Here is a 27245-nt window from a genome sequence, read left to right as displayed (position 1 = left end):
GGATTAAGATTTAAAAAATTAAAGTTTAAGGGTTAAGAAATTAAAGTTTAAGAATTAAGGCTTAAGGAATAAAGTTTAAAGGTTTAAAGGTTTAAGGAATCAAGGATTGTAGTTTGAGGAATAAAGATTGAGAAAAATACTGAATGATTTGAATTAAAGAAGGATGAGGCTCAACGAGGGCAGTGACATTTAACGCCTACTTAAGACCCGAAAGAAGATTCCCATGAAGACGGCGATACATAATGTTGATAGAAGAGATGTTGGTTGAGGTAGGAATAGCAATACGTAACGTCTATCTCAAGACCACTGTCGGATAACAGGTAACGAACTGACACGTGAGCTCACTGTCTGTATAAGAATAGACATTCATCATATGTATTCGTAAGAATTGTTTAGGTGTGCTTTCTATTGCTGTGTTAGGTTATCTGTAAAATTTTCTTGCGTGAATTGTTTATGCTTTTGCATTATGTACCTTATCTGTGTTTGTTAGTTTATAAATGTGACTGTTAATTGAGATGATTGAAGACTGATATAAATGTGGATTGATTAATGTAACTGAAAATTGATCAAATAATGTAATTTGAAGAAAAAATAACTACATTGTTTAAATTAAGACTCGAGGAATTTTAAGATTTTCACTAGGATAATCATTCTTGAGTTTTAAGTTGATTATTTGTGTTTTATTCTTTACTTTTATAGTATTCTCATCCTCTACTGTGAACGAGTGGTTAGTTCTCACTCCAAAATTTCTTACCCTTTAAGTGACACAGGTTTTGAAGACTCCGTATGAATTCGAGGACGAATAGTGGAGTTTGTTTATGAGTTAAGTGTTTTCATAGAATTTCTTCGCACTTATCGCTTAAGATTTTATTTTATTTAGAGGGATATGTGTTATATCTGAACTTTATTTGAAATTACTTGAATAATATTTACTATTATTAATAATTATGTGACTATTTTTGTTAGAGAATCTTGGATGAATGGTTTTATTTGAACAAAATTTTCTGGTATTTTCAGAAAATTGGAATGCGATAATAAAGGCTCAGTAATTAAGTAAATAATATTAGGAAAGGTTACGTAATGTTCTTACTAGTGGAAATACCATGATTTAAGCAAGGCATTTTGTTAGAGGAGACGTTACAATGTATGTAAGTCATACAGTGCGTTGCTTTCGAATAATGACCTAGCTTTAACTCAATAACGTTTTTAATTCATGTAATGAAGATTTGACGAAATTTTTATATTGATTGTCAAAGGCCTAACACAACCCTTCTCCTTTATCCGGACTTCGAACCGACTATGTATCCCAGGTGTAGAATAGGTGGAGTTTATTTATTGATAATCATACCTACATATTTCAATCTCCAAATGTGTTTCACTAATAGACAAGTGCTGAAGTGGAGTAGAAGAGATTATACGTAGATTGTTTATATTTCCCTTCTTATAATTATACACAAATTTAGAAGAAGTGCATTCATGAAGACTATATATATTTCAAAACTTTGATTTCCAGCTTCCTGCTACGCTCTTGATATGTCTCTTGATCATCTGGTTTTCAGAACACAAATTTGCTTTGAGCACATGAGAGCTGGTTGACCGTTTGTTGCCTTAACTGTGTTTGAAAGAAACAATTTTCATAGTGGTATACTAGATTAACTTGTACAGTAGTAAGTTTATACAAATAATCATATATATAATTAAATAACTATATAAAACTTTTAAAATATAATTGATGTCTAAGATGTTCTTAACTTCTAGAGTATATATACAAAAATCTCTTGATCCCCATATGAAATTTTACCTATCTAGCCTCCACTATGCTATTTGTGACATCATTGATTGAGCATTTTCTGTTATTACTTGAAGAAGAACCTTCATCAACCATTTCTCTTTCTAAGAAGAATCCAGGCATTTTAGGTAGAGGTAATGTGGATTCACTACTCAACATTTGAACAACATATGACATGTTTGGCCTATCATCTGGACTTTTTTGCACACAAAGTAGTCCCACGTGAATTGATCTTAGCATTGAAGATAAATTTGATGTATCTCTTATTGGAGCATGAATTATTTCGTACCCTTTGTCTTCCATAAATAGTTTCCATGCCTGCATATATTTTTTGCAAAGCTTGTGGTTAAGATTAGAAACATATATAACAAATGATTATTAGAATTCAGTTACACACTTACATGTCCTAGAAGATTAAATTGATGATCTTGATGAATGAATCCTCTATTTCTATTTCCACTCACTATTTCTAACACCAATACACCAAAACTGAATACATCGGATTTTGTTGAGTAAAAACTCCATCAATTATGTACTCTGGTGATAAATATCCGCTGTGCACATCCAACCAAAGGAAAAAGAAAAAGGAAAAAAAAATCAAACATATAGCCAAGCCATCATAGACACCCATATTAACAATCAGCAAAGCATAAGAGACTTACTAAGTTCCAACAACATGTCTTGTGTTTGCTTTTGTTTCGTTCCCTCCAAAACTTCTAGCCAGTCCAAAGTCTGAAATTTTTGGATTCATTTCACCGTCTAATAAAATATTGGCGGCTTTAAGATCTCTTTGAACTATTCTATGTCTTGAATCTTGATGAAGATAAAGAAGACCTCGAGCAATCCCATTGATAATGTCAAAGCGCCTAGTCCAATCTAGTAACATGCTCTTCTTTTCATCTGTTCAAAAGGTAGTCAATTATATCTTTCTTGTGGTAAGAGTGTAAACTTAAGTTGAGAAGTAATTAAATAGTGCATGGATTAACACATTATCTCAGAATTTAATACGAAGCCTCTAGTGGAAATCTGTTTGCATATATAATTTCTGTAGATAAAAGATAATAAGTGTTGAAAAGAAAAATAATATATTGTAGTCTATTCATTATTATATGTTTTTCAAACAAAAAATTCTCATTCACCAAGATAGAGAGTACACTTGCAGCTTAATTGAATGATCATAAAGGATTTCTGAAATCAAACCAAATATGAAGTAGTCCAAGCTTTTGTTGGGCATAAATTCATAGACTAGCAATCTTTCTTCTGCATAAACGCAACATCCTAGGAGTTTCACTAAATTTCTGTGCTGAAGTTTGGCAATATGCATAACTTCATTTTTGAACTCTTGGATTCCTTGACTTGAATTCTGTAAGAGTCTCTTAACCGCTATTTCTTTTCCATCCTTTAATACACCCTGAAAGTTGTAACAATATATATAATGTAACATTTTCATGTATAGTGTGTTTTTTTTTTTGGGTAAAACAAAAGGCAAATGGTTTCACTACCTTATATACCGAACCAAAGCCACCTTTTCCCAAAATGCTATCGGTTGAAAAATTATTTGTTGCAGAAGAAAGTGTGGACATATCAAACAAAGGCAATTGTGGATCTTCCTCTTGTTGGTCACTTGTTACACCTACATAAGTAGCATCATGTAATACACTAATACGTAAATGCAATACATGCTCTGTTTTCCACATCACTTAAATAATATAATAGTTACTTAACTACCTTTCCTTCGTATCTTCCATCTAAAGACGATGAAGGCCAAGCATATGATTAGAACACTAGAAGATAACGCACAAATTATGATGATAGTCTTTTTCTTTCGGACATTTGATTTGTGTGATTTATTTTCCTCTATAAGAAGAAAAAATGCACCCGTTAAACGAAAATAAACAATTAATTAATAAATAGCAGAAAATTGAAAAAAAAAAGAATATTTAAAAAAAAATAGAAAATACTTATACCTAGTTCTGTAGCAGCCATTCTTAAGTAAATATCTTCAAGAGAATTTGGATTCAGGGCTTTAATATCATTTAAATTACCAAACCACATCAAACAACCACTTGCGCCTTCACTTATATCCAAAGCTGCATAAGCCATACATGAACAATTCTTCAAGCACACCATCTTACAATCTTCAATGCTGATATTTCTACTATACCATGATCTTTCTGTATCTGGCAATTTCAGCCCTGAATACTTCAAAAACCCATCTCCATTACAATCTAATGATGTTCTTCTTACACAACCATCTGATAAACCTTGCTCCTTCTTATTATTATCTTGCACAAATCCATCCAAACAACTACACCTTGGATAGTTGTTAACATTACAACTAGAATAAGCTCCACATGTTTCATAGTAGTCACAATCATCAGCCGGTAACCTTGCCAAGTTGGTCCAAGTCGATGTGTCCGTACTCCACTGGCTTCTCTGGTTGATTCCCTCCGGCGTTAGAACCACTTTGTGAGGGTTTGAATTATTGATAAGTTCATACATAAAATATATCTCTTCCTCGTTAGAAAAATATTTATATCTAAAGATTGGGTTTCCTTTCACTTGTGGCGTTCCACTGAATTGAACTCCATTCCATGATCCGGCACGAAATCTTTTGTTTGCACCTTCTTTAATGAATACTTGAGGATATCCCTTGATATCGATTTGTAAAGTATATCTACCTGGAAACGGATCATCCGAGCTGCTCCATGAGGTTAGATATCGACTCTGTCCTGTTTTCAGATTTATTCCTAACTTCTGTTCAGGCAAGACCGTGTCGCCTGGATAATCAAAACTTTGCCATACGAAATCTTCTTCGTTAGCACCATTGTTGCTTGTTTCTTGCACAACAAGATTTCCTGAATTCAAAAGCTTTGCGACCGGATTCAGGACGGATCTTGTTGCGTTGGAGAACCAAATAAGACTGCTGTTATGATCAAGAAGGACTAGAATTCCGGTGTTGTTGAGCTTCAGAACCCCTGAGGAATCAGTGAGGGGTTTTTCTCTGTTTGCAACCCACACTATTGCCTTTGTTGGGTCTTTGTTATACCAGATTCCAACATAACGGTTCTTAGAAGTTCCAGGGCTGAAGAATCCCAATGCAAAGATTTCATCAGCTGAAACTATTTTCTCACCATCACTGATAGATTGCAGTGAATCAATAGTGTCCCTTGCAGTGGAAGCCACCATATAGTTCATCAAAAATAAGCATAAGAGAATCATTATTGTGAAGTTTTCCATTTGCAGTGTGAATCTGAGTGTCTCTCGTAAGCAGAAAATGTAGAAAATATCTTAAAACTTGTACTACGGTTTCAATTTCATTGAATTGCCTTCTCTGTCAAAGTTGAAAGTTGATTCCTGATTTACTTTTTCTGTTATTATTTTGTGTTAGGTAACACGAATTTGTCAATTGTTCACTTCACACGGCCCGATTAAGTTATTATTAGTCAATAATATAAGACTAAATACTTGTTTATAATACCACCTAATGCTATATAATACATACTTAATTGCGCGTGAGAAAAAACTGATAGTGATCAGTGTTACCCTGTTACTTCAATTTCTCAAAAAATTAAAGTTTCTCCTTCTCATGTTCCTTTTTATGAGATCTATATATTATATTATTTTCTAAAAACATAAAAATAAAAAAGCCCGATAATGCATGTTTCTATAGATGTTAACGAATTGAACAATGCTTTTGAATAATTTTATGAAGTCATTAGACATTTCGATTTGCATCCATAAGTTTATAAAATATTTTTTAAAAAAAAAATTGAGTAAATTATTAATTTTTTTGTTCAAAATTTAAAATATTGACAAATTTATTTATGAATATATTAAATTTGTTGTGTATCCACAAAAAATAACCTCTATATGTGATAAAAAAATATTCAAACTTTAATTTTATTTATGGATAATTTTACTAGTGTTCATACCCTGGCCCAATGTTAAGGGCCCAGGTCCAATTAAAAGGCCTAATCCAATAGATTAAGCCTAGCTAAAGCACCGACCTTCACATAAGAAGTCGGTGTTCACCACGACTTGCTCTAAAGAAGTCGGACATGAGATTAGTTGGCAGATAAGCACTCATTCAAAAGAGTAACCGCCCCTAAAATCTCTCTAACCGCTTCACAAAGCCATATCTTAACCTCCCTAAGATAATGGGACGGTTAACATCCTAAAGATACGGCGCTACCTCAACGGTGGTTATTGGCTCACCACTATAAGTACACTGACACTCCTCAGGTATCACTAATCCCAATACTCTCTAGACCTGCTCACACCCTTGCTAACTTAGGCATCGGAGTGTCTTTGCAGGTACCACCCCCCATTCACTTGTGGACACAAGTCGGACGGAGTCTCCCGGGCTGCATACAGACGGAAACTTCCTCCTTCACGCATTTGGGCCAGTCAACGCCGCCCATCTTATTAATCTCCGGTTACCCACTGTAACATTGGCGCCGTTGCCGGGGACCCGAGAGATCATCCATTGATGGCGGATAGATCCCACGAAGAAGGCCATGCGGAGACATATTCCGAAGAAGAGAATCTGGACGTAGGTAATAACAATGTGGACTTAACCCTCCACCAAGAAGTTAACGATCAGCAAAGAGAGGGCACCTCCGGGGTAAAAAACCCGAAGGCAAACCCCTCAGACGAGCGAGAATCAGAAAAAGGCGGACCATCCCACATAACTGAACTAATGGGGTTAGTCCACAGCCGCCTGGAGCAGTTAGAACATGAGCGGGAACGACAAAAGGAAACGGAGAGGTATCTAAAAGAGGAGATGGAACGGCGAAAAGAGTTAGAAAGGAAACTCTCAAAGCTGGAATCTTCCCTCAAGAACCACAACTCCCGCGACGAACAAGAAGAGTCACTCTTAGGTGAAGAAGATCCTTTTAGCGAGGACATAATGAGGGCAAAGGTTCCGAGAAACTTCAAAAGCCCTGATATGGACCTCTACGATGGAACCATGGATCCAAAGCATCACCTAAGCAACTTCAAAAGTCGGATGTACCTAGCTGATGCTTCCGACGCTACTCGATGCAAGGCTTTTCCGACCACCTTATCGAAAGCAGCAATGAAGTGGTTTGACAGCCTTCCCCCAAGATCGATCACCAGTTTTGAAGACCTCTCAAGGAAGTTTTTGATGAGGTTCTCAATTCAGAAAGACAAGGTGAAACATGCACCGAGCCTCCTGGGAGTAAAACAGGAGGTCGGAGAATCTTTACGAGCCTATATGGAAAGATTCAACAAAGCGTGTTTGGAGATCCAAGACCTGCCCACAGAGGCAGTCATAATGGGGCTAGTCAATGGGCTCAGAGAAGGCCCCTTCTCACAGTCCATATCTAAAAGACACCCCGTTTCTCTAAGTGATGTACAAGAGAGAGCTGAAAAGTACATCAACATGGAGGAAAACGCCAAACTGAGAGACCTGAGCGGACGACCTGGGCTCCCTCCCTCAACAAAAGAGAGGAAAAGGGAAACCAAGAAAAGAGAAGAGCTCAGTCTCGAAAGGCCAAGGAAATATCACTCTTATACTCCCCTGAAAGTTTCTATAGTGGATGTATATAGAGAGATTTGCAACACTGAAAGACTGCCACCCCCTAGACCCATTAAAAATAAAAAAGGGGGAAGCCGCAGCGACTACTGCGAGTACCATAAAATATATGGTCACTCCACTAACGACTGTTACGACCTTAAGAATGTGATAGAAAAGCTGGCTAGAGAAGGTCGGCTTGATAGATATCTCATAGAGAGGTCGGACGATCACGGAAAGAGAAAGCGAGATGATATGGACAGAAGAGACCCACCACCGCAGACCCCAGAAAGACATATCCATATGATCTCAGGGGGATTTGCGGGAGGGGGACTCACCAAATCCTCTCGCAAAAGACATCTCAAAAGAGTCTATCAGGTCGGGGAAGAGTCACCCGACCTTCCTACCATTTCATTCACAAAAGAAGATGGGCAAGGAATAATCCCTGGACACGATGATCCAGTGGTAATAACTATGATCCTAGCAAATGCCCATCTCCACAGAACCCTAGTAGACCAAGGAAGCTCGGCGGACATTCTCTTCAAGCCCGCTTTCGACAAGCTAGGGTTAGATGAGAAAGAACTAAGAGCCTACCCCGACACCCTATATGAATTAGGGGACACGCCAATAAAACCACTAGGATTTTTACCCCTTCACACTACTTTTGGAAAAGGGGAAAAATAAAAAACTCTGAGTATAGACTTCATAGTCATCGATGTAGGGTCAGCTTATAATGCTCTAATCGGCAGAGCTACCCTCAATCGACTCGGAGCAGTGGTATCTACCCCTCACCTCTGCATGAAATTCCCGACCTCAGTAGGAATAGCAACGGTAAGGGGAGATCAAAAGCTAGCAAGGAAGTGCTACAACGAAAGCCTAAACCTAAGGGGAAAGGGCAAAGAAGTTAACACAATAGAGCTCGGCGGTGCAAAGGCCAGAGAAGAGCTGCGACCACAACCGGGAGGAAAAACCGAGGAAGTACAGGTTGGTGAAGAGGAAGGGAAAAACACTCATATAGGAGCCAACCTAGGGGAAACTCTAAAGCAAGGGTTGACTAAGCTCCTAAGAGATAATTCCGACCTCTTCGCTTGGAAGGCCTCCGACATGCCAGGGATTGACCCCGAGCTCATGTCCCACAAGCTCTCGGTTTATCCAGGATCCCGACTTGTACAACAAATAAGACGTAAGCTCGGCCCAGAACGAGCCTTAATAGTAGAAGAACAAGTACAGGTGCTCCTGGATGCCGGCTTTATTAGAGAGGTCAAGTACCCAACATGGCTAGCCAATGTAGTGCTAGTCAAAAAACAAAATGGTAAATGGAGAATGTGCGTCGACTATACCGACCTAAATAAGGCATGTCCTAAGGACCCTTATCCCCTGCCAAGTATTGATACCCTAGTAGATTCCAGCTCGGGGTACCAATACTTGTCATTCATGGATGCCTACTTGGGATATAATCAAATTCCGATGTATGAGCCCGACCAGGAGAAAACATCGTTCATCACACCCCGAGCTAACTATTGCTACGTGGTCATGCCATTCGGATTAAAGAATGCAGGAGCCACATATCAAAGGTTGATGAATAAAGTGTTTTCCTCCCACCTGGGGACTTTAATGGAAGTATACGTCGACGACATGCTAGTAAAAACCAAGGAAGAAGTCGACCTCTTATCCGATCTCTCACAAGTCTTCGACACCATAAGGTTGCATGGGATGAGACTAAATCCGGCAAAATGCGCCTTCGCGGTGGAGGCAGGAAAATTTCTAGGATTTATGCTAACACAAAGAGGGATTGAGGCCAATCCCGATAAATGTAGAGCCATCCTAGAAATGAAAAGTCCGACTTGTTTGAGAGAAGTCCAGCAGCTCAATGGCCGACTTGCGGCCCTCTCCAGATTCTTGGCAGGATCGGCGCTAAAATCCCTTCCATTATTCTCCTTATTAAGAAAGGGATGCCAATTCGAATGGACTCCGGAATGTGAGGAGGCGTTCCAAGAGTTCAAAAAGTTTCTAAGCCAACCTCCTATCTTAACTCGACCAGTACCAGGAAAAGACCTCGTTTTGTACTTATCCGTAGCAAACAGGGCTGTTTCGTCAGCCCTGATAAAAGAAGACGAGGTCGGACAGCACCCGGTCTATTTCATCAGTAAGGTCCTACAAGGCCCTGAACTAAGGTACCACAAACTTGAAAAGTTTGCCTACTCCTTAGTAATAGCCTCACGAAGGCTACGACCTTACTTTCAGGCTCACACAATAAGAGTCCGCACAAATCAACCCATGAAGCAAATCCTCCAAAAGACGGATGTTGCAGGGAGAATGGTTCAATGGGCAATAGAGCTCTCCGAATTCGATTTAAAATACGAAACTCGGACAGCAATTAAAGCTCAATGTCTCGCCGACTTCGTAGCAGAATACGCAGGAGACCAAGAGGAAAAGCCGACTACATGGGAACTCTATGTAGACGGATCCTCCAACAAAACGGGAAGCGGCGCAGGCATAATATTGGTAGATGAAAGAGGAACCCAGATTGAGGTTTCTCTAAAATTTGAATTCCCAGCCTCAAATAATCAGGCAGAATATGAAGCCTTGATTGCTGGGCTAAAATTAGCAGAAGAAGTCGGTGCTACAAAGGTGATGATATACAGCGACTCGCAAGTGGTGACCTCCCAAATAAGTGGAGAGTATTAGGCAAAGGATCCAAACATGAAGAGGTACCTGGAAAAAACTTTGGAGCACCTTAGATGCTTTGCAGAAACCGAGGTCAAACACATAACTCGGGATCTAAACAGCAGAGCAGATGCCCTATCCAAGTTAGCAAGTACCAAACCAGGAGGGAACAATAGAAGCCTGATCCAAGAAACTCTCCAGGAACCCTCGGTGATAAAAGATAAGCAAGAGGTACTTGAAGTAGTCGGTTTAAACCTAGGATGGATGAATCCCTTAGTCGAATACCTGAAATTCGACATCCTCCCTAAGGAGGAAAAAGAAGCCAAAAGAATCCGAAGGGAAGCACAGCATTACACTTTGGTGAGAAATGTCCTTTATCGAAGAGGGATATCGACACCATTGTTAAAATGCGTACCGACCTCAAGAACCACCGAGGTGTTGGAAGAAGTACATAGTGGGATCTGCGGAAATCATCTCGGAGCAAGGTCACTAGCCAGAAAAGTAATCCGAGCTAGATTTTACTGGCCGACCTTGCAGAAAGATGCCACAGAATTTGTGAAAAAATGTCAACCGTGTCAGATGCATGCAAATTTCCACGTGGCTCCACCAGAAGAGCTCATTAGTATCACTTCTCCATGGCCTTTCGCAAAATGGGGAATGGATTTGTTGGGTCCTTTTCCCCAAGCGCCAGGACAAGTCAAATACTTGATCGTGGGAATAGATTACTTCACAAAATGGATAGAAGCAGAACCATTAGCCACCATCACCGCTCAAAGAAGTCGGAGATTCCTCTACAAAAATATCATCACAAGATATGGGATACCTTACTCCATCACTACGGATAATGGAACCCAATTCACCGATGCTACCTTTAGAAGCTTAGTAGCCAGTATGAAAATCAAGCATCAGTTTACCTCAGTAGAGCACCCACAAGCCAATGGGCAGGCTGAGGCAGCTAACAAAGTCATACTGGCAGGACTAAAGAAGAGATTGCAAGAAGCAAAAGGGGCTTGGGCTGAAGAGCTCCCTCAAGTGCTATGGGCCTACAGGACAACACCCTAATCCGCCACGGGAGAAACACCTTTCCGACTAGTCTATGGCGTGGAAGCCATGATTCCAATAGAAATCAATGAGCAAAGCCCAAGGGTAATTCTCCACGACGAGGTCGGAAATATACAGGGACACAAAGAAGAGCTCGACTTGCTCCCCGAAGTTCGAGAAGGTGCCCAGATAAGAGAAGCTACGCTGAAGCAAAGAATGACTACAAGGTACAACAAGAAAGTCATTCGAAGAACATTTGCTACAGATGATCTGGTCCTAATCAGAAATGACATTGGAGTCAACAAATCGGGAGAAGGAAAGCTCGCTGCAAATTGGAAGGGACCATACAAAGTTAATGAAGTCTTAGGAAAAGGTTATTATAAAATAACCGACCTGAACGGCACTGAGCTACCAAGGTCGTGGCATGCTTGTAACATAAAAAGGTACTACAGTTAAAAGCGAACTCTACTCCCTGATGTACTCTTTTCCCAAACTTCAAGATTTTTTCCCAAAAAGGGTTTTTTCTGGAGAAGGGTTTTTAACGAGGCATCATAGTAGAGACTAAGGAAAAAATAGGCTATCAAGACCCTTAGTAGCAAAAGAAGGTACCTCCCCAATTAATAAAGATCTTTTTCATTCATAATATCTCTTATAATATCCTTCTTTATTTTTCTAAGTCTTTCTACGAAACGCGCCGACTTAAGCTCGACAAAACGTGAAAATCCCATGAACCGACCTAGATGGTCGTCAGGATAAAACGACGAGGTACAAGTCGGCGTAAAGAGGTTATACGAGTCGATCGTAAAAACTCGGAAACAAATCCGACTCATAAGTCGGAACAATATACCGAGTAGGAAAGCTCAGAAACACACCGATCCTTGAATCGGAATGTAGAGCCGAGTAGAAGAAAAACGCATCGCAAAAATAACCTAAGTCATGGGAACTCGCTAAAACAAAAGTTGAGCACGAGGAATAACAAAAAGAGATATGAAAACCTAGGAAGAAGTTTAAAGGATGTCCCAAAAAAAAATCCTTAAACGAAAGAGTCCGAAAAGACAAGCAAGCTAAAAGGTTTTCAAGAAAAAGTCAAAGGGAATTCAGAAAATTAGAAAAGCATACACGCACAAGGTAACTTAAACCCTTATCCAAAAAAGGGTATTTATTTTGTTAAATCTAAACCCTTATTCAAAAAGGGCACGTGCCAAAATATTTTGTTAACGGCCTTAAAAGGCCAAAAAAGATTGTTCAAACATCATCAAGCAACATATAAATAAGTTTAAAAAAGGGGGGACTCACAGGCCGAGCCCCCATATAGCCATAAAAAACAATTTACTTCTGCAGAGGAGTAGACGAATCATCACCACCAGAGCCAGGAGGAGCGCCACCAGGACCAGGAAGAGAGGCTGAAGAGGAAGTCGGAGGAACAACTGAAGAACTCGGAGCGTCTTTGGGACGAGGAGGAGACTCGATAATCCTCTGCCCCCGAGTCTTCAAATCTGACTCGGAAACAACCTCGGGGGCAGGAGGATCCACGATAGCACCGTCAATGACGACCTTATCAGGATGTAAAGGAGAAAGGTCCAAGTCGGGAGCGATAACTCTGACTTGCTCCAGGAAAATTCTCCAAGACTCCTCGGCACCATTAGCGATAGAGTCCTCCAACTCGGCGTATGCGTTCCGAGAATTCAGCAAATCCTTCCTCACAGCCACAAGATCCTGAAATAAACTTTGATAACTATCCTGTGCTGTCTTCCTTAAATTCGCCTCCATAGTACATTGGGCCCGCAGCTTACTTTCCTTCTCCCGGAGGCTATCCCTCTCCTCCCTCAACTTGGCCACCTCCTCCTTTAACTCCCTCTCTTGATCTTGGAAAGCAAGAAGCCTCCCCTCTAACTCCTCAACCTTCGAGGTTACCCCCAAAGAGTTGAGGGGAGTCTTCTCAAAAAGATCTAAAAGTTTGCCACAAACACCTGCTGCCCTAAAACTCTCCTCGGCCATGGTGGTGAGGTGGTTTCGAACAGAAACATCATCCATACTTATAAAGGGATAGATGTTCTTTCGGACGAATGCAAGAGCATCCGCCTTAACCCCACCATCAAAAGAAGAGCCAGACTCTGAAGTCTTGCGCTTCTTCTTCTCTGGCTCAGGAAGAAGTTGGGCAGAAGGGAGTGGTCGGGACAAAGTTGAAGAGGAAATTATAATGGGCCGAGAGGGAGTACCCACGTTCTTAGGAGGAGGAGGAGGAGGAGGAGGAGAGGCGATCGCCTTGGCACCACCAGACCTGGCCCGGGACTTTGCCTTAGCCTCCTGAACTCGTTGGTAAGATTCCTGAGCATTCTTCCTTGCCATATCTGCAAAAGAAACAACTAGCAAAAGTTACAAGTCGGTAAAACTCAAACCGGCAGAAACAAGTCGGAAATGAGAGATGCATGCACTACCTAGTTGTGACCGAACAAAAGTCGGCGTCCCCTGGAGAAATTTCCTCGTATCTAAATACGGGGCCCTCCCCCACGCTTCTCGGAAAAATCCCACAATAGCCGCCTCCACCTCGTCAAGGTCATCTAGACCATACTTCTCACAAGGGGAGGCCGCCAACCAATAAAGAGGAAAGCGAGGGGAGGAATGCTCATCCAGGAAAAAGGGGTGGTGACCCTCTACAGCTTGCACTTTGAAGAAATAATTCTTGAAATCGTGAAAGGATTCGTCAAAAAGGGTGAAAATTCTCCGACCTTGTATGGCTCGGAAAGACACCCATTGTTGCTTGTTATTTAGCCCACTAAAGGGCTTAGTCATATGAAAGAGAAAAAAGAAAATCCTCAAAGAGGTCGGAAAGTCCAAGGCGTGGCTAACAAACTGATAAATTTTTAGAAAACCCCAAGAATTAGGGTGAAGTTGGGTAGGTGCAACTTGACAGTGGTGCAAGACAGATATTTCAAAATCCGAAAAGGGAAGAAAAACACCCAAGCGGGTGATCATACATTCATACATAAAGAAAAAATGAGGAGCCGCCTCATCGGCCCTCCCAAAACAAACCCAGTCTTCCTGACCCGGGACTATCAACTCATACTTTGGCTCATCCTCCTCCGAAGTACAAAGCCGATGATGAGTACGAAGATGAGTGATAAACTCAGCATCGACCAAGGGTTCCTCCCCAAGGACAGTGTCATCAACCCACAGAGAAAGAACATCTACAGAGGCCATTTTTCTTTATATAATGAAAAATGACAGAAACCTACAAAAAGGAAAAAGAAAAAGAAAATCAAAAAATACGGTCCCTAAAGGGGAGGGATGCGAAACCGAAACCTACAGATCAACCTATCTACCCACAAAAACCAAAAGCATGCAAACATAAGGCATGACATGAAAAAAGTAAACACTAACCTTTATCCGAGAAATGAAGGTTGGGAAAGGCAAAAATCTTCAAGCACAAGAATACAGCACGAACAAGGAGAGAAGAAGTTTGAAAGATTGCAGAAACGGAAGAAGGAAAGAGAGGGAAAGTATTTATAAACATACTAAGGGGCATAATGGTAAAAACGAGGCAGTCATTAATGAGATTGCACCGTTACCAAAGCCCTCAATCCCTAAATGCTTCCCCAACGGACACGACGCTTGAATTGACGTAACTGTCAGAAACAAAAGGTCGCGAAAATCACGTCGGTTGCAAAACCCGTGAAAGTCGGCTACGAACCCGAGTTAAATACTTGAACCCAAGCCTTAAAAAGATCTTGGGCTCAAGTAGGGGCACTGTTCATACCCTGGCCCAATGTTAAGGGCCCAGGTCCAATTAAAAGGCCTAATCCAATAGATTAAGCCTAGCTAAAGCACCGACCTTCACATAAGAAGTCGGTGTTCACCACGACTTGCTCTAAAGAAGTCGGACATGAGATTAGTTGGCAGATAAGCACTCATTCAAAAGAGTAACCGCCCCTAAAATCTCTCTAACCGCTTCACAAAGCCATATCTTAACCTCCCTAAGATAATGGGACGGTTAACATCCTAAAGATACGGCGCTACCTCAACGGTGGTTATTGGCTCACCACTATAAGTACACTGACACTCCTCAGGTATCACTAAGCCCAATACTCTCTAGACCTGCTCACACCCTTGCTAACTTAGGCATCGGAGTGTCTTTGCAGGTACCACCCCCCATTCACTTGTGGACACAAGTCGGACGGAGTCTCCCGGGCTGCATACAGACGGAAACTTCCTCCTTCACGCATTTGGGCCAGTCAACGCCGCCCATCTTATTAATCTCCGGTTACCCACCGTAACAACTAGTATTTTAAATTTTTATTCGTAAAAATATTAGTTTAATCATTTTTTATGAATACAAAGTAAATTTTTTTGTTCAATAATAAATTTATTTGTATTCTAAATTTTAGAAATAAAAATAATAATATATTTTCTTTATTTTATTATAATTAAGTTAAAAAAACATTTAAAATTAAAGAAGTCTTTTCTTTTTTCTCTTTCTTTTTCTATGTTCTTATTTCTCAATTCACTCTATTTATCTTATATATTATCATTAATTTTTAATTTGATAATTAAAATATATCACATAATATTTTTTAATTATAATTATAATTAAAATTTATTATATATTATTAATTTAACAGTTAAAATATGTCACATTATACTTTATCTCATTTCAATTAAAATAAAATATTTTTTTTCTAAAATTAAAGAACTCCCTCTCCTATCTTTACTCGTTCTATCTCTCTTGGCTTTTTAATTAGCATACTATAATTTTTAAAATTTATTACTAAAATGTGTCACATAATACTCTTTCATTTTAATTGAAATGAAATTTTTTCTTTCAAAATTAAGTAACTCTCTCTCTCTTTTTCTCTTTTTTTATCTTTCTTTCTTCTTTGCACACTCCATTTCTCTTATATATTATTACTAGTCCATTATATATTACTAATTTCACAAAAAAATATGTCATATTACTCTTTTTTTACAATTAAATTTGATCCATCACCTTATAACTCGATCTTTATTGTGGATTATGAGTTATAATTTGGCGTTAACTCATTCATTCTTTGCTTGTAACCGACACTTTCATTACGACTTAATGACCATCATTTCCATCTTAATGACCAAACGGTAATAACATGAATATCATTCATCAATTTTATATATATAAAAGGCACCAATTTTTATATTTCAAGAAAGACATACAACACATGATAGGTTCTATAAGTTCTATTCTATATTCATAGAACTATTATAGACACACAACACATGATAACTTCTATTTGATGTCTTACATTCTATATTCATAGAATTATTCTTATACCTCTTAAACACTTACTGACTTGAATGTCGGAGAATCTTTTGCAGGTACCCACCCCCTTATTCTCTCTTTACTGATGTATAACTCATCTTGACGGAAAGGTTAAAAGTATTCACCAATGGATGAGCTATACAATGGCCAAATAATATTCATTGAGAATTTTACAAATAATTCATTTAGAATAATAAAATATCTAATACTAATCTTTAATTTGTTATACTTTCTATTAATAATTTGAAGTCTAAAAATATGCACTTCAAACTCCTAAAAATTTAAATAAATCAATGTTTATCTCATACAAAATTTATTTAATTTCATGTTCTTTAATTTCTTGCAATGTTCTATCTTTTTTATTATTGACTAAAAGTAGAAAGAGTACAAAACCTACTATATAGTTGCTTATAATTTTGTTTTCAGCTCTTGGGATCATGTACTACACAGTAGCCTCATTTCTTACATTTTTCTTAGCTATTGTCGTGAGAGTGTTGATAAAACCTCTCCCTATATATCATTGTCATTTTAAATTCAAACGTACCATGATTCATTCTTTGCATTAGCTATTCTTATTCATGTGTCACACTTGTCGTATATATTTTGCTCTCTATACTCCAGTTACGCAAAGACTTTTTTATACTTAAAATATTCCTGAATAATTATTATTATTCAAGTTTCATTAAATTTGCTCTCTATACTCCAAAATCAAGGTTTGTAGATCTATAAAAAAATTTTAAAAATCATTCTTAACATTTGATAAACTATAACATCAAATCAAAAGCATGTTTAATTTCAATTTATATATGAATTCATTCATTACTCATGAACAAATTCCAAACATATCATTTCTATATGGCATTATAATTTTCATACAATCATGCTAATTTTTTTCATAAATTATATTTATTTATTTTTATTATTATCATGTATACAATTAGATGAGTCTAAGTCTTGAATGTAATTGAATTCTTTCGAAACTTATAATAAAATTTTTCAATAATACTATTTCAATCTTTATTATCAATATTTCATTCTTTTTTTCTACAACATTTATAAATTTAAATGCATTTTTGTATGAACTTAAATTTAAAATTAAATTGTTCAAAAATAATCCTAATAACTCTATGTCATTTGATTAATTATGTATTATTCTCTAGCAATATATCACTATTGCACTATTCATTTTATTAAATTTTATGTTACTACTGATTTAATACAAAAAGTTAAGCAAAAACACGTGCAGACATTTAAAATTTACTATTATTACACGAGAAATATTCCTCATCATGTTGTAACTACTAAAAATATTATACTAAATGTATCATACTAAATGTATCATTCAATAACTGTTATCTTATTGCTTTATTATCAAATTAAAGCATGCACTACAAAATAAAATTCAGATATTTATATTTGACATGTATGACATTCATATATGTCGTCTTCTTCTCTACAATTATCAACTTTCAAGGTATATTTTTTTTTTTTACTTTGAACTCTTTTACTTTTACAATATATATTATTCAATATATGTTGCGACTTTGTACATATTCATTTTCCCAATTTATCTTATTCATGTTATACAACATTCACTATGAATTGTAAATATTTAATAACTAATTGCTTTGAGCGAACGAGAAATTCATCAATAAGCTGTTGTGGATCGAAAAATTTTCCAAGACAATTAACTATTATATCCTCGGATCTACAATCGATTCCGTCAATGGATATTTATTTTTGAACTTTTCAGTTCACATACAATCAAATGCTAAAATTGTTCTTAAGCGAAAAAGTATCCCCCATACAACTATCTTGATTGAATGACTCTTATCAGTCAATTATTTTTTAAATAAGTGCCGACATAATAACCCGACTAAGTTTGGGGGCTCACCATATTATTATTCACTTATCTTTCTTTTAACCGAATTATAACTCATTTTATTTTAAGCTTAGCCTGGATCATATGATCGGCAAACAAAATTTGGGGACTGTGATCCGTCACCTTATAACTCGATCTTTATTGTGCATTATGAGTTATAACTCGCCGTTAACTATCATTCATTCTTTGCTTGTAACTGACATCTTCATTACCGACTTAATGACCATCATTTTCATCTTAATGACCAAACGGTCATAACATGAATATCACTCATCAATTTTATGCCTATAAAAGGCACTAATTTCTATATCTCAAGATAGACACACAGCACATGATAAGTTCTATAAGACCGTCTCCAGTAGGGAACTCATCCCAGTCCCTATTTATGGCCCACCTGTCATAAAAAGTAACTCCACATCAGCTTTTGCGTCATAAACAGTAAATAGGAACTCAAAGCATCTCTCATCATACTCTAAGCTTTGAGCAAAATTTCCTGCATAAGTGTCTCTTTCATCTTTAACAATCATATTATGCAATATAATACAAGCTCTCATTATGTTGGCAAGCTTCTTCTTTTCCCAAAAGCGAGCTGGACCACGTATAATTGCAAAGTGTGCTTTCAACACTCTGAATGCTCGGTCCACATATCTTTAATTTGCCCTTCTTGGTATTGTGCAAATAACTTGCGTTTCTCCTCTTGTAGTTTTGAGATTGATTTTGACAAATGTGGCCCATTTAGGATAAATATCACCTGCTAAATAGTATCCCATAGTATAATTATTACCATTAATAGTATAATTTACCTCCTGAGCACGGTCATTTAGAATATCATCGAACACTAGAGAACAATCTATCACGTTGATATCGTTATTTGAACCAGAAACTCCAAAGAATGTATGCCATATCCAAAGGTCTGAAGATACTACAACCTCAAGTACTATGGTTGCAACCCCACGATAACCACTCATGTATATACCTTTCTACGCCTTGGGACAATTTTTTCATTGCCAATGCATGTAGTCAATGCTACCCAACATGCCAGAAAATCCATGACCCTCCGCCATTTGTAGCAGGCATCTTACATCATTTGGATTTGGTTTTCGCAAGTATTCATCCTCGAACACCGAAGTGACACCTTCAACAAATTTTTCCTAGCATTCAGTTGTAGTGCTATCGCCTATGCGCAAATAATCATCAACAACATCAACTGCTACGCCATATGCTAACATCCGTATCACAGCGGTACATTTTTGGAGTGGTGCAAGCCTCTTCTTCTAGTTGCATCAACCCTCTGTTGGAAATACAGATAGACGTTTGAGAGAGCATCTACTATCCGAAGGAATACATGTCTTCTCATTCGAAATCTCCATCGAAAAATGTCAGCATTATACACCGGTTCATCTGCAAAGTAATCTTGGAAAAGGCAATCATGTCCTGCTTCTCGATCTCTGTTGATCCATCTACGAGGAGTTGAGATAGAGCTTCTAGCGATATCTTCTTCTTCTGAATCTTCGAATAAACACTCATCGATCTAATTATCTATGAGTGTGTTATCTTGCCATCTTCTTTTGCCATACAAAGCCTCATTAAACGTATCATCAAAATTTTTAGCCATATCTTGAAATGTAATTCTTAATACTCTTTCGAGGTGAGAAACAAGAGTTGAAATGGAGTTACAGAGTCATTGATAGTTGATATTTATAAGTGTGTTTGCAACAAGTACCTACTTCTCAACAGCTAGTTTTACAACGGCTACTTAACGGATAGTTTTGCAACGGCTACTTAACGGTCACTTTCATGAACAATAACGGCACAATAATATTGACTAATTTGAAAAGTTACATTAGAAATGAATAAAATAGTCTACATCACATACCAGTAATATGCAATAAAAATAAGAACATACTACGTAACTCTACGAATACAAGGAACTATTAAGTAAACCACTTCACGATTATTTTCTCACATTCAATCTCATGAAAAGCTCGTCGTTTTGCACTCATTGTAGACGTGTCAGCATTAAGTATTTGCATATCCATTTCACTTTCCCTTTCCTTAGCCATCCTTTCCATTTCCCTTTCTTTTGTATTTATCTCCATTTCTTTAATATACCTCTGAGTTTGTAATTCTTGTTTTTTCATTGCCGCTTAAGTTTGTAATTCTTGTTCTTTCATTGCTGCTTGAATTTGTAACTCCTTCTCCTTCGTTGCCATAACTTTTGCTTTATATGCCATCTCCTCTTCTCTTTCTTTTTTCCTATCCATGAGTTTCTTTTCTCTAACATTCTTAATATCTTCCATGAGAGATAGTTTTTTAACAACCGATGATTTCTTTTCGCTAAGATCTTCAGACATTTGTGCTTTTCCTTTACCTTTTTGCTTGCTCTTCTTTGATCCTTATGGACGAACGGGATAGTCCACACCGGGTTCGTCTGCCAATAGTGTATCTGGATTTGATAAGGATGAGTATGCTCCAGTTGCACTAACCTTGGTTCTCTTTGAGCCTCCACTATGTGTAGGTAGTTGGCTTCTCCATTTTTACTCCAAACGAAGCATGTTCCAATGCCTCTCAAAAGTGAATTTTTACCATAATTTGTGGAATAAAGTTTATAGGCCAACTCCTTTATATCATCAGCATTCGAACCACTCCTTATGTTTCGACTAGCTTGATCGTAGCAACCAGCAAATTGTACAATAGCCTTGTTGATCTTATACCATCGTTTCTTACATGTAACTACCCCCCTTGTCATGTCGGAGCAAAATTCTACACAGTAGCTGTGAATTCGACTCCAAAATATTTTCCCCTTTTGATCGGTCCCAACTATAGGGTCAGTTGAAACATTTAATCATGCACTGATCAGCATCTCATCCTCTTTCTATTGCCAGTGTTGAATATATCTTGCCTCTGATCTTCAATATCATCATCATTGAGGTCGATAGCATCTAATCCACAAAGATTTGCAAAATCTGAATATTGCGAATTTAGACTAGATTGTATCGGAGTCTGAGAGGATGGGTTAGAAGAGCCACCAACACCAGATGAGTTATGTCTTGATGCACTGAATTGAGTTGGAAACGGTAAAGATGTTGGAGTAACATTTTCGATAGAGGGGTTAAATATGGATAAAAATGGAAAATGTGGTGTTTGTGAATTTTGATTTTGTAGTTGGAATATAGGAAATTGATTATTGTAAGGAGCTTGAAAATTGAAATTAGAAAGATTTTGTGGATTTGGATTTTGAAATATATTTGGTAGTGTGAGGTTTTGATTTAGAACTTGAGAGTTTGAGGTTTGAGATTGCTAGGTATTTGGAGCTTGAGAAAAGTTTTGTAAATAATTGAAAAAAGAGTTGAGTTGGTTTGGATCCATTTTTCCGAACAAAAAAATAATATCAGCAGAACTTTGATTTCGTAAACTTGGAAGAAAATGAAGAAGAGTAGAAGAAAGTGTGAAAATAGAAATGTATGTAAGTGGTATATATAGAGTAATAAGATATTAATTTATTAATAATAACGGTAACATAGTAACGACTAATTTTGCAACGGCTAATTTTAATAATGTGATTAGCATTTTAAATTTTAAAAATAAAAATTATTTAATAAATTAATTATGATTTAATTATTTAATTATGTAAGTGTTAGCATTTTAATCATTTAATTTAATTCATTATTATAATTATTAACAAATTAATTATGATTTAATTATTTATTTAATTATTATTTAAATAATTAATATAAATTATTAATTAAATAAAGATATAATTATTTAATATAATTATTTATTATAATTATTATTAATTTAATTATTATTTAATTATTTAATATAATTATTTAATTATTTCAGATTTTATTTAATGATTTAGTTTTAAATAACTAGCCAAGTGGCAAGTTATTATATTATTGGTTACAATGAGTCCCTTTGAATGGGGACTCTCTCTTCTTGAGCAATGTGCTGGGACTTAATCATATTATACTCCAACGGCAGGTTCTTTGAAATGTCAGAAAAAGTTAAATGGAACCAACTGTTGGAGGTGCTCTAAGTTTTATTTCATGTCTTACATTTTATATTTATAGAATTATTATAGACACACAACACATGATAATTTCTATTTTATGTTTTATATTCTATATTCATAAAATTATTCTTATACTTCTTAAATTAATGACCATCATTTTCATCTTAATAACCAAACGGTCATAACATGAATATTATTCATCAATTTTATACCTATAAAAAGCACGAATTTCTATATCTCAAGATAGACATACAACACATTATAAGTTCTATAAGTTTTATTTCATGTCTTACATTCTATATTTATAGAATTATTATATAGACACACAACACATGATAAGTTCTATAAGTTCTATTTCATGTCTTACATTCTATATTTATAGAATTATTATAGACACACAACATATGATAACTTCTATTTCATTCATGTCTTACATTCTATATTCATAAAATTATTCTTATACCTCTTAAACACTTACTGACTTGAGCGTCAGAATGTCTTTTGCAGGTACCCACCCCCTTGTTTTCTCCTTGCCGATGTATAACTCATCTTGACGGAAAGCTTACAAGTATTCGCCGATAGACGAGTTATACAGCGCCCAAACCTCAGCAAGAACAAAATTAAAATATTTCTCTTCAAAATCAAGGTCTCTCCTTTCTCCTTTTTTCTTTTCTATATTTCTTCTTCCTTCACCTACTCCACCATCTCTCATATATTATCACTAATTACTAATTTGTCAACTAAAATATATCATGTAATATTTTTTATTATAATTAAAATAAAATTTATCTTTTCTTTTCTTTAAATTAAAGAGTTATCTTTTTTGTTTCTCCACTCACTTTATCTCTTTTGACTTTTTAATAATATCCCACAATTTCTAAAATTTATTATCAAAATACCACTCTTTTAAAACTATTTATTTACATGTCGTTATTTTTCATGTAGTACCTATTATTTTTTGGTATCTTGATTAGAAAGCGCTATCCGAAAAGCGCTTTTGACAAAGAAAACTAACACATAAAATGTTGGGTAAAAAACCATAATAAGCCAACTGGCTCAAAAAATTACGTAAATACGCCAAAGCAAAAATCGTTTCAGCAATAAGCCATATCGTATTTTTATATAATTCGAACCAGGTTGGTTCGAACTCTATTTGTTAGTAAATCGAACCAGGTGAGTTCGAATTAGGGTTTTTTTTTTGTTAGTAATTCGAACCAGCCTGGTTCGAATTAGGAATGAAGGTAATTCGAACCAAGGTGGTTCGAATTATAGAGAGAGAAGGTGTGCATGTAATTCGAACCAGGCTGGTTCGAATTACACCAATCATAGTTCGAACCAGGCCGGTTCGAACTATGTGTGAGACTGACTAAGCTGTGTATCTATGGACGAGGCATATCCGAATCAGCCAAAGAGATGCGGCCTATGTCGCCAACCCGGACACAGTTCAGTAAGAGAAAATAAACGCTAAATTGTTTCAAGATTCATTGATCATACAAAATGAATGTCCCAGAACACAAATTAAAAAAAAACATAGGTAAACAGACTATAACATAACAGAAAAAGTACAAACCAGGATCATACATGATTGAACTTTAAAGAAAAAAAATACATAATTAAAAAAGCCATATTCATTACTACTCGCAACAATCAAACTAAAAGTCATGTGCACTAATGTAAATAATACTGACACTAACAACATGGGATATAATCTAAATAACTCTAAGACTAGCAAGATGCGCACTAATGTAGATAATGCTAACGCTAACAACATGCATACTAATGGTGTCCTGTCTGAGACGAGCTTGCAACCTGTGGGCAACTACGTCGCGTGTGTCCAGGTTGGCGACATAGGCCGCACCTCTTTGGCCGATTCGGATCCGCCTCGTCCATATTCGTCCGTATCCTAGTGGATCTAGGACGACCCTCTCTGGCACGCCTCATGGCAGGGTCTGGAATCACTGTGGGCCCGTCGTAAGGTGGCCAGAAGCCCTCCGGGATGGGAGGTGTGAATCCCATCCGATACACATTGAAGACCGAGCTAATCTGATAGACGCTGTGAACGTAAGAGGTCCAGGTGACCCGTGAGTATGCACAGCACGCAAGTGCGTGCTGACACGGGAAATGAAGAGCCTGGAAGTACCCGCAGTCACATGTTCGAGAGGCAAGTGATACTCTGTAAGTACCCAAGGAGAAAGAACCTGTCGGAGTAGTTTCTGCTACAGTGAACTCGGAGTTATCCCGGTCATACAGCGTCACCGTGAAGCACCTGGCCGTCTTCATGTTGGCCTCAATACACTTCACCAGATGCTGACTGAATTGTTGTCCTGTTCCCATCTGGGCCTCAGCCTCTCTCCCCTTGCGAACAAACAGTTCCGCAAGCCTACAATATGTTGCCTTCACCAGGGATGCTACAGGGAGATTTCTGACCCCCTTCAGGATGGAGTTCACACACTCGGAGATGTTCGTCGTCATGTGACCGAATCTCCGCCCCTCATCACGATGCTGAGTCCACAACGAGTAATCAATCCGGTTCGCCCAGTCACACATCGCCGGATCTTCAGATCGAAGGATATCAAACCAGTAATCAAATTCAACCTCGGTCTTCGCATACGCCGCGTTCATTAGTAGCCTCCTAGCGTCTTTGCCCTTGAAGGTTAGGGCGAAATTAGCCGCTACGTGTCGTATGCAGAATGCACGGTACGCAGATGGCGGTAGCCAACCGCCGTCAGGAGCCTCGAGCGCAGCCTTGATGCCGTTGTGCCTGTCCGATATAACCAGCAGACCGGGCTGCGGGGTCACGTGCTGTCGAAGGTGCGAGAGAAAGAATGTCCAGGATTCTGCATTCTCACCCTCTACTAGTGCGAATGCCACAGGTAGAATGTTGGAGTTCCCATCCTGTGCAATCGCGATGAGCAACGTTCCCCCATACTTCCCATACAAATGTGTGCCGTCAATGCTGATTAGCGGCTTGCAATGACGGAATGCCTCGATGCAGGGCGGGAAAGTCCAGAAAAGTCTGTGGAAGTACGCTTGAGATTCGTCCACCTGTCCTCCAACTCGAACCGGGCTCGTCTTCAGGACCGCAACACTCCCAGGCATCGTCAGCTGGACACCCAAGACCCACCTAGGCAGGTCGTTGTAGGACTCATCCCAGTCACCGTATATGAGGGCAATAGATTTCTGCTTCGCCATCCAAACCCTCCGGTAAGTCGGCCTAAAACCATAGTGCGCTGCCGTGGCGTTCAGGAGCACCTTGATGCTCACGGATGCATCGGCCCTAACCATTGGCATAATGAACGCCGAAATCACATGATAATCCAAACTCCTGTGGTCACTTGAGATGGATGTGGCCAGGCAAGTGTGAGGTCCATTGTACCGTTTGACCTCCCAAATGCCCTTGCGCTTCCGGAGACTCAGTCGAATCAACCATGTGCACCCATTCCCAAACTCGGAACACTTGCCCACATACCGGCGGTGATCGGACTCCACCACCTTGTACTGTACCCCTCGCCGGATGCTGTAAGTCTTCACACTTAAAAGGGCCTCATCTTTATCCTGGAATTGCTGACCAACCTGGAACTCTGTCAGACCAGTACTCCCTTCCGCATCTCTAGCTCCGAATCCAACAGCGTGACCTAAAACCCCCTCATGTCTCATGGCGTCCAAGTCCAACGAGGAAAAATGTGGTGGATACTGCTGTGTGCCAGAGCTAGAACCACCTACCTCCAATGCAGGCCCAGTCGCTCCAATATCATCAGCGCTATCATCGTCAATCATATCCGGCTCGACGTCATCCTCGTCTTCATCGTCCAAAAAACCGTCTCCTACACCAACAGGTGCAACTCCCACTAAAGCGTTCGGCAAATTTTCCCTTTCCACTACCTCGTCGCCTTCGGTGGCATGAGGTCAACAGCGAAAGATGGGGAGGCGACATGTTCGACCACTGGTTCGTACACAGGGACGGACGAGGAAGCAACGGCAGGCCGGGAACTAGAACCTGCTGCATTCGCTATAGTGTTCGTTTTCCTGTTCGAACCGCCGGAGCTGGATACAACATCAGCCAGCCGGGCCAACAACTCCGGTGTCCTCACCTCCGGAAACTGCCGCCGACAGAGAAACATTACTTGCAAGTCCGCATCATTATTAATCGTGAAGCAATCATACTTCACCATATTCTGTAGCACCGTGACTGGAATGCGATAGAAAAACTTCTTTACCCGCTTCGCACCCTCCAGACCAAGCTTCATTAGTACAGCGCTAACAAGCTCATCGTAACTCGTCGTAGATGTTATGACAATACATAGAGGATTCTTATCTGTGAACTTTACTCCGGAACGAGTTTTTCTATTAACAGATCCTCTGTGGTGCACCAAAACAACAAAACTCTCCTCACTAGCCATCCTACTCCCTCTAATGAGACTAACTCACGTTTGGAACCATATATATACAGTCAGTCTCACACATAGTTCGAACCGGCCTGGTTCGAACTATGATTGGTGTAATTTGAACCAGCCTGGTTCGAATTACATGCACACCTTCTCTCTCTATAATTCGAACCACCTTGGTTCGAATTACCTTCATTCCTAATTCGAACCAGGCTGGTTCGAATTACTAACAAAAAAAAAACCCTAATTCGAACTCACCTGGTTCGATTTACTAACAAATAGAGTTCGAACCAACCTGGTTCGAATTATATAAAAATACGATCTGGCTTATTGCTGAAACGATTTTTGCTTTAGCGTATTTACGTAATTTTTTGAGCCAGTTGGCTTATTATGATTTTTTACCCTAAAATGTTCATCATACAAGAAGTATTAAAATATAACGCGAATCTTATATCTTTTTCTTTTTTCATTTGATAACATTTTAATACTTATTATAAGAATGTTATTAATTTTTGAATTTATAATAAAAATTAAATATTGAAATACAATTTATTTTAAAAATTTTCAATTTCTTAATATTATTAAAGGCAAAATAAATAAATACTTAAACTGTGAAAACCATCGAGGTACAAGTACT

At 38.1% G+C, this 27245-nt stretch overlaps 1 protein-coding gene and 1 pseudogene across 1 annotated transcript; both read right to left on the bottom strand.

Annotated features, from left to right (window-relative positions):
- Window positions 1-1789: 1789 nt before the first annotated feature.
- On the bottom strand, window positions 1790-5103 carry LOC130943720 (G-type lectin S-receptor-like serine/threonine-protein kinase At4g27290; annotated as a pseudogene).
- An 18896-nt stretch (window positions 5104-23999) lies between these two features.
- LOC130945954 (uncharacterized) lies at window positions 24000-26000 on the bottom strand. Its single transcript, XM_057874641.1, has one exon. The coding sequence runs from the start codon at window positions 25998-26000 to the stop codon at window positions 24000-24002; it is 2001 nt and encodes a 666-aa protein (XP_057730624.1).
- Between the last annotated feature and the right edge of the window lie 1245 nt (window positions 26001-27245).

This window comes from Arachis stenosperma, chromosome 8 (genome assembly GCF_014773155.1).
Source record: "Arachis stenosperma cultivar V10309 chromosome 8, arast.V10309.gnm1.PFL2, whole genome shotgun sequence".
NCBI classification, from domain to species: domain Eukaryota; kingdom Viridiplantae; phylum Streptophyta; class Magnoliopsida; order Fabales; family Fabaceae; genus Arachis; species Arachis stenosperma.
The sequence above is the reverse complement of the archived record's forward strand: the minus strand, read 5'-3'. Positions and strand labels throughout refer to the sequence as shown.